Source organism: Astatotilapia calliptera, chromosome 12 (genome assembly GCF_964374335.1).
Source record: "Astatotilapia calliptera chromosome 12, fAstCal68.1, whole genome shotgun sequence".
Lineage (NCBI taxonomy): Eukaryota > Metazoa > Chordata > Actinopteri > Cichliformes > Cichlidae > Astatotilapia > Astatotilapia calliptera.
Genome location: NC_137433.1, coordinates 12,974,428 through 12,983,078, shown reverse-complemented (window position 1 = coordinate 12,983,078; position 8,651 = coordinate 12,974,428). Strand labels below are relative to the sequence as shown.

General features: G+C 42.8%; 1 protein-coding gene across 1 annotated transcript; it reads left to right on the top strand.

Annotated features, from left to right (window-relative positions):
• Positions 1 to 4,620: 4,620 nt before the first annotated feature.
• On the top strand, positions 4,621 to 7,831 carry fzd10 (frizzled class receptor 10). The gene has a single exon (XM_026188286.2). The coding sequence runs from the start codon at positions 5,384 to 5,386 to the stop codon at positions 7,133 to 7,135; it is 1,752 nt and encodes a 583-aa protein (XP_026044071.1). The 5' UTR covers positions 4,621 to 5,383; the 3' UTR covers positions 7,136 to 7,831.
• Positions 7,832 to 8,651: the final 820 nt, after the last annotated feature.

The window sequence follows — 8,651 nt, the reverse complement described above, 5'->3', positions numbered from 1 at the left end:
CAATGAGGTCAGAGGGTTAACCTTCAACTGGTTTAGCTCTGCCCATAAATGACAGCAGTGAAGCAAAGCAGGTTTTAATTGAGCAAAGCAAAATAAAATTTAAAAAAAGCACGAAACAAATTAGTCCTCATTAATAAGTTACTTTATCAGACTATTTAAACCATATGAGCAAAGAATACTGGAGGCTTTGATGTTGACAGGGATCTTCAATAATTAATTATTTGATTCATATGCGTTTCCTCAAAACGTCTGACCCTTTACAGAAACCCGTGCTCTCAGTAAAGCTCCAGCATTTTAAACAGGACAGAAACACCATGTATATTATTACACCGGATTATCTCTGCGAGCAGTTTTGCAAGCAGAAGATGTTTTTAACGGAGATTGGGCAGAGATTTTGCTTTGATATTCAAACACTGCTTTATTTTTTTAATTTAATTTTTTTACTACTGTCTTTGCCCAGATGCCATAGCTTTCCCATCATTTTTCTTTTCTTTCTTTTTTCTTTTTTGGTTTTTGGCACCAGCCTCTTCACACATTGTTAAGTGGCAATAAGAGAGAAAATAACAGATTATGTTGATAAATAGGATCATCCTGAGCTAAATGCTGAATGTGTGCGATCAGGAGGGAGAACAGGATCCTTGGACAATGTGCAGGGCATGTGGACAAATAGTCTCACCTCCAACTGAGTGTGTTGTTTCTTCTTATTGTGCCCTCTGAAAGAGCAGGAGGGCCTTGGTTAAGAAGATTATAGGGCTACCCCACCCGTACGTTTAATCAACATGCCCTTTCAACGCCGCCAACAATGCCAAACATGTCTAAAACGTCCCCCCATCTCTCCCATAGCATACCTCACATGTTGGAACAGCATGCCAGTCAGCTAAGCGCGGCAATTAACTGAAATACTGTGATTGCTCTTGCTGATAGCGAGTCAGCTTTGGGCACACTCTCATCAGAGAGGTGATGGCCTCAGTTTCAGAAATGTCACCACTATAGTTGCGTGTTTTATCTAATTTGAAGCCACGCAAGCAAAAAAAAAGAAAGAAAAGACACGAGGTACAACTCATTTTTACTGATCGAAATTCTCTTAAGAGCCCAAGGAGCTTTGCTTCCTCGCCCTTCATTTCTTTCATCCGTTGTTAAATATGTAAATAAAATGTCTAAAGTCATTCTTCAAAGGGGAACAAAAGAAAAAAGGGGGCTGAGGGAAAAGACAGCCATAAAATTCCTCCGATTCTCCATAACATTAGCCAGAGGGGGGCCAGCTTCCAGCCAGAGCCTAGCAGCAGGGGAGCGAGCTCGCTCCATAGAATCACACATCTCAAATCCCACACACACAAAAAATAAAATATCTTTTCAGCTTCAGCCATCAAAGGGCCCTCCCTTTCACTTTATTAGTTACAGAATTATCTCACAGTTGCTGATTTCTCAGAGATGGAGCAGTGCCGCTTTTCTTCGTCGCACTGTTGTGGTTGCAGAGATGAGATAAAGTTGCTGTGTGTGCATGTGTGTGTGTGTGTGAGAGAGAGAGAGAGAGAAATAGACTGTGCGAGTAGGAATCAGTTATAGGAGGGGGTATATAAAAAAAGGTGGGGGGGGGGGATGCTGAGGGAGGGGAGGATCATAAAAGAGACAGTGGTAGCTACTGATGCGACAGATGCTAAAGACTGAACAGGCCGGATTCCTTCTCTTTTTCTTCCCGTTTTCAAAGAGATATCATCATGACCAGCAAAACAATCATTAAAGAGAAGGAGGCAGGAGGAAAGACAGGGACGAGAACAGAACAAAGGCGATGAATTACAACAAGCCAGCAGACTGTGTCTTCTTATTAGACTATGTGACAATTTTATCTTGTCTGCTTCATTACACCAAAGGCAGTGGAAATAAGGGCAGATATTTGCTTTCAAAAATGCCAGACAAGGTTTCCTAAAAGCCAGATGATCAGTAAATGGTGAGCAGAACAGGCCCAGCGAGCAAGCAGATATTATATTATTCTTCACATTAAAGCCGTCAACTCTTTTTATTTTTTTACGTCTGCGCATCAGCCGCAGACTAATAGAGCTCTAGTTGGGCGGGAGGGGTAGAGCAGGCAGGTCAGCTGTTGTCCTTATCTTTGCGAGGGGTCCGAATATTAAAAAGAAAAGAGGGGGGGGGGGGGGGGGACTGCTGCTGTATTACAAAGGAAAATGGTTTCCATTATTATTCTTCGTTTCCCGCCAGAATGACTTTAACTAAAGATTTCCCCTTTGGAAATATTATATCTGTCAGGAAATGAAACTAGCGTAAGCAGCTAAAGGCTGTGGACACACCACAAGGCACACATATAAGCAGTGTGTGAAGTGAACATCAAGTATTTTATACTCACATTTAGGACCGGAGCACCTAAAATGTTAACAGCTGGATACATGAAATCTGAGGAGCACATGTGCTGCATAGGAGGAGGGTATTGTGTCCATAAGTGTATTCATACCCCATATTTATGCTCTCGCTCCTCACGCTGAGCACTAACAGCTGAAGTGCCACCACTAAGATATGCTGGGCTTAAGCCATTTAGGCACGCTGGTGCCGGGTTTCTCTTGCTCGGACACATTTCTGAAATACTTCTAAAAGCACTTTAGTGACTTGTAAAAATGCACTAAAAGCACTCCTGTTTACTTGTGATCAGCATTTCACCCGCAGTGGAGACCATAGCCAGGCCTCAGTATAAATCTTACCACTACAAGGTAGTGTGAGCAAAGCCTGGAGGATCTCTCTCTCTCTCTCTCTCTCACACACACACACACACACACACACGCACGCACGCACACACACACACGCACACACGCACAAAACAGGCAGAAAGTCCCTTGTGCCATCACATCCTGCCATATAGCACCACTAAAGTTAAACAGATAGTTTAGAGAACAAGCCTGCATAATGAAAAGAACAAAGTGTGGTCAAATCCTCTCTCCACTTGTACTGCTCTGAATCACAGGGAGTTGGAGCTTAACAAGCACAAGAGCTAGGGTGAAAACTGAACAGATCATCAGTGTATTTGTATTTGTGGAAAAAGTGGTCAGTTCAGCCAATCCACATGTCTTAAGAGTGGGAGGAAACCGGTGCACCTGCAGGAAACCATCAGAGAAAGCAAGAACAAGCAAAGTGCACAGAAGTTGAAACGCCCAGTGGTTTATCCATACCAAATTATTTTCAGATATTTGTCTGGGACAGCAACCTAATATTTACTCTTTAACGTTTCAGTTTTGCTTGCATTGAAATGTGATGGAAGAAATTAGCATCCAAAAAAAAAAGATTTTAAAAAAAAAGCTGAAATTGACCTGATCTGGTGAGAATGGAAGTGTCGCTGTAGGAGACGTTAAACAGTAAATTTATTTACTGCTGCAAGTGTACCTCTGTAAGCTTGACAATAGAACAATGGCACCACTTTAGGACCACAGATCCAAAAGGAATTTGACCTTCTTATTTGTTTGCAGAATGGCTTCCTTCATTGGAAAAAAGGCAGGAAATGTCTGCGAGGTATTGTTGAATTATGCGTTTGCAACGTTGGCCAGAGCACCCAGATTCTTGTACTGCTGAATGCTAAACAGCTCCCAAAACTGGACGTACTTTTACCATTATCCTTGTGTGTTTTGGCTTTTCTTCATGAGTGTTTTGTTGTTTGTTAAAGACTGCCCAGAGATGATTGCGACACAATGCAGTCAGATTCCTTTCTTTCACAGTTAAAAGAATACGTCTGTAACATTTTGGTTGGTTTGTTCTATTCTTCATGTTACTGGTTTGGAAACTTGGCTCTAAAAACCGAGAGGATTCTGATTTAATTCTCTGTACTCTGAACTTATACGGAGTTGAAAAGGCCTAATAGTACTTTAAATGAATACTTTAAAATGAATGTGAGGCCACTGTGCTCTCCCCTAACGTGTAGTACTTTGGAACAGATAAAATATGATACCGTTTGAGTGTAAAAGTCATATAAAACAGTACAGTTAGATCCCTTTGGAAAAGCTGCAATATTAAAATGCAGCTTAAATTTAAGTATTAATAACTCAGAATCTCCAAACTGACTACAGCTTACTTAGCCTGTGATTTGCTGTACTTGGTTGCATGGTTGTACTACAACCATAGGATAATCTACTACCTTATTATTTAATAGATTTGAGAGCATGACTGTTGTTGCCTAGATTACATCAAACACTTATTAAAAAACATCTATTGATGTTTGATATCTGATTGAGACTTTTAGATTTATAGTATAGAATTATATTGAGAATTTTAAAAGTCTTAAATGGTGTTAAATAAATATAAAAAAAATTCCATAGTTTATCAAAATTGATATATATTGTAAATATTTGCAAAGGGAAAGAATTAAATGCGAAAAAAGTTAAAGGAAAACATTATCTACACTTGCATTTTATTTTTATTTTTAACTAAATGCAATTGGAATATGAACCGTGGCTGCTTTTGGTGGACCAGTGCGGCCGTGAGCCATATTGCGCAATATTTTTGGTGATTCTCTTAAAATGCGCCTCGAAGTTTGTGGCTGAGCACAAACAAACAGAGAGAAGGAAGTTTGCTGCGAGCCTTTGAAAGCGCTGTAATGAACAAGCTGTTCCGCACGATCTGAAAATAATCCGCGTGTCAGTGTCAGCTTTCTTATGCAAATTAGCTGTCTTTGAAGGCGGATCTTTTGGCAGGTTAGACCGGGACGGAGGCTCCGACCAGCTCAGACGAGCACTGCCACCAAAAGCATCAACTGCCTACTTACAGAGGGAGCATAATCCTGCGTTTCTGGGACACATTTATAGAGACCGATATGTGTTCGACTTGTTTTGCTGACTGCTTATTTGTCCCCGTTGCCTTGCGAGCAGCCATGACCGTCGGATAAAGAGCTGGAGGGAGATTGTTTGTTTTTGTTTTTTAAAGTTGTCACACAATGACTGAAATCTGCCACAGAGAGAGAGAGACTCTCGGAAAGTGCCATGGAGCGTAAAGGCGAGCCGGTGAGACTTTTGGAAACAAGAGGGGAACACATCGGGGCACAAAGAAATTCTCTTTTACGCACAGCAGACTGATATTCACAGCGCAGGAGACGGAACAAGTAGCTGCTGCACCGAAGCCGCAAACTGAAAGCATGGACCAGACGGCACACTTCCAGCGAGGAACCGTGTTCGGACCGTCGCGGGATTTATCTTTGATATTTTAAATCTGCAGTTTTTAAAGTGAGGAAGCGATGGTCCTGCTACGGAGAGCTGAGTAAGTTTCTCCACATTGATCCAATAACCGCCATCGCCAGCCTGGATTCATCGCTCACTTTTTTAATGAAAGAAACTTGTGTGTCTGAGGTTTTGGTGAACATTTAGCTGTTTTTTGCCTCTATTAAAACAACACAATGTGTTCAGCTGTTAAAGTGAGCCTTATCTATGCGCTGGTGCTGCTGCTGTTGAGCAGTAGGGGCTCAGCCATAAGCTCAATAGATCCTGACTGGTCAGGAGAGGGGAGATGTCAGCACATCACCATCCCTCAGTGTAAAGACATTGGCTACAACATGACTCGCATGCCAAATCTGATGGGCCATGATGACCAAAAAGAGGCAGCGATAAAGCTGCAGGAGTTTGCCACCCTCATACAGTTTGGATGTCACAGCCACCTCAGATTTTTCCTCTGCTCACTGTATGCTCCCATGTGCACGGAGCAGGTGTCAAACCCCATTCCAGCGTGTAGAGTTATGTGTGAGCAGGTCAAGCTGAAATGTTCTCCCATCCTGGAACATTTTAACTTCCACTGGCCGGAGTCTCTGGACTGCTCACGTCTGCCTACCAAAAATGACCCAAACAACCTCTGCATGGAGGCGCCCAACAATGGCTCGGACGAACCTCCCAAAGTCTCCCACACCCAGCCTCCGGATTTCAGGCTGCAGCGGCCTCTGAGTGGGCAGGACCTTCACCCTAAAGACAGTGGCAGCAAGCAGATGTGCAGCAACCCAGGCAAGTTCCACTTTGTGGAGAAGAGTGAGTCCTGTGCCCCCAAATGCTACCCAAAAGTGGATGTGTACTGGAGTCAGGGAGACAAGCAGTTCTCTCTGGTGTGGATGGCCATCTGGTCCATCCTGTGCTTTGTCTCCAGCGCCTTCACAGTGCTCACTTTCCTCATTGACCCACAGCGTTTCAAATACCCCGAGAGACCAATCATCTTCCTCTCCATGTCCTACTGTGTTTACTCTGTGGGCTACCTCATTCGGCTCTTTGTGGGAGCTGACAGAATAGCCTGCGACAGAGACAACGGGGTCCAATATATTATCCAGGAGGGTCTGGAGAGCACAGGCTGCACTATTGTGTTCCTCATTCTGTATTATTTTGGCATGGCCAGCTCCCTCTGGTGGGTTATCCTGACCCTCACGTGGTTCTTGGCTGCTGGGAAGAAATGGGGTCACGAGGCCATCGAAGCAAACAGCAGCTACTTCCATCTGGCAGCGTGGGCCATCCCTGCCATAAAGACAATCATGATACTGGTGATGAGGAAGGTGGCCGGAGACGAGCTGACGGGCGTCTGCTACGTGGGCAGCATGGATGTCAAAGCTCTCACAGGTTTTGTGCTCATTCCTCTCTCCTGCTATCTCATTATCGGCACTTCATTTCTGCTGTCCGGCTTTGTTGCACTCTTCCACATCCGCAAGATTATGAAAACCGAGGGAGAGAACACAGACAAGCTTGAGAAGCTGATGGTTCGCATCGGAGTCTTCTCTGTCCTCTACACTGTCCCAGCCACCTGCGTCATCGCCTGCTATTTCTACGAGAGGCTCAACATGGACTACTGGCGCATTCTCGCAGGGGAGCAGAAATGCAGCAGCAGCGGGCTAGAGTCCGACGACTGCATCATGAAGGCTTCTATCCCCGCTGTCGAAATCTTCATGGTGAAGATCTTCATGCTGCTGGTGGTGGGCATCACCAGCGGCATGTGGATCTGGACCTCAAAGACACTGCAGTCATGGCAGAACGTGTTCAGCAGGAAGATAAAGAAGAGAACGAGGCGGAAGGCTGCCAGTGTGTTCACCAGCAGCAGGCCTTACATTAAACCTCACCCATCTCTCAAAGGGCCCAACACTAAATACGAGCCCACACGCCCCCCTCCAACATGTGTATGAGCTGACTCTCTTTGTGCAAACCCCCAAAATACTTTTAAAGCCCTAAACAAGACTTCTAATGATCAGTGCCATCAAATGAATCAAGCTTCATGTTTTATTTATGCAATATGCATCGAAGGTAATACAACATGGGGGTTTTGTTCAGTCTTGAGCCATGTCACACAACAAGAGCTGTCTTTGTTTGAGAAAAATCTGCTACTCCTGGATTCACTTATCCTAGAGGAAAAAAAAGTTATTGTTCCAGAGACAAAAAGAGTGGAATAAACCATTTGGATGTGCAGTGGGGTTACTTGAATAATGTGCAATAGATGTTTTTCATTACAGCCAAAACAACACTTGTACTGTTGTTGACCGATTACAGACAATGCATGATGAACCCCATAGACATTAATGGCAAATAGTCAGAGAGATGACCGGTGTGTTTGGAGGCTTTTTCTGTTAATGGAAATCAATGCAGTGCCATATATGTTTAAACTGGACTGAGAGCAGTTGCTGAAAGGCGCTCGAGACCTTCAGAACTGCCCCATTGTGAGGCAAATCCATGCCATAAATTAATCAAGCACTCAGTACTGAGAAAAGTTATTTGTAAATGCTGTTTTTTTTTTCTTTGCTGTTTTATAGCACAAGGGAACATTTGTATATATTTCTGAAAAGTTGAGATTTTATAGAAAAGTAATAAAACGTTCTAGTTTTAAATGTTTGTAAAGCTGGAATTTTGTGTGGCTGCTGTGCTGTTGTTCTCCCTGTTGGCGTGAGACACGTTAAGCTTGTGAGATTTTTTTGTTGTTCTTTTTTACCCCCACTATCATATACAGGGAGTAATTTTAATGCGTACTAAACATTTAAACCATTAACCTTAATTTATATATGTGCTTAAGAGCTAGGTTTTGACTATTCTATCTGGAATTTTTATAAGAATATAAAATTAAGCAAAAAATATATCTGTAGTTCTTTATTAGCAGGTTAGTAGCTTATGGGAGATCCACATTAACTCATAAATCGTGCGCATGCATTTGATCGTGCTTATGGAAAATATATATTAACACGTCTGAAAAAAGGTAAATTAATAAGTGCGGGAACAGGAGAAGTGATGCACAAGTCGAGTGGAAATGAGTCGCTGTGTCCCGATTCTTGTTTTTAAACGTTCTTGAGGAAACAGTTGAAATGTGTGGCTAAAGATGACTAACAGCAGAAAAAAAAAACACAGTCAGTGTCATAAAAACATTACAGTTAGGCAGCACTGTCACTAATGGGCATATTTATTCAGTGTTTTCAATATTTTGTCCCAGAGATATCATTAATATTGTGTCCTCAGAACTTGATGTGGTGGCTTTAGATGTTGTCATTAGGATTGGGATTGTGTTTACATTTGTAACTGTTAGTGGCTTTCTTTAAAGATGAAAAGCGAAAGCGGGTGCAGTCAAGCGGTTTAACCTCCATGTTTATTGGACCAAATATCAGTGGTTTGAATCAGCGCTTTGATTGCAGTGTTAATGATTTTCTGCACTCCTCGCTG

Excerpts from the sequence above, each read along its gene's own strand:
- fzd10 (XM_026188286.2), top strand. The coding sequence starts at position 5,384 with ATGTGTTCAGCTGTTAAAGTGAGCCTTATCTATGCGCTGGTGCTGCTG.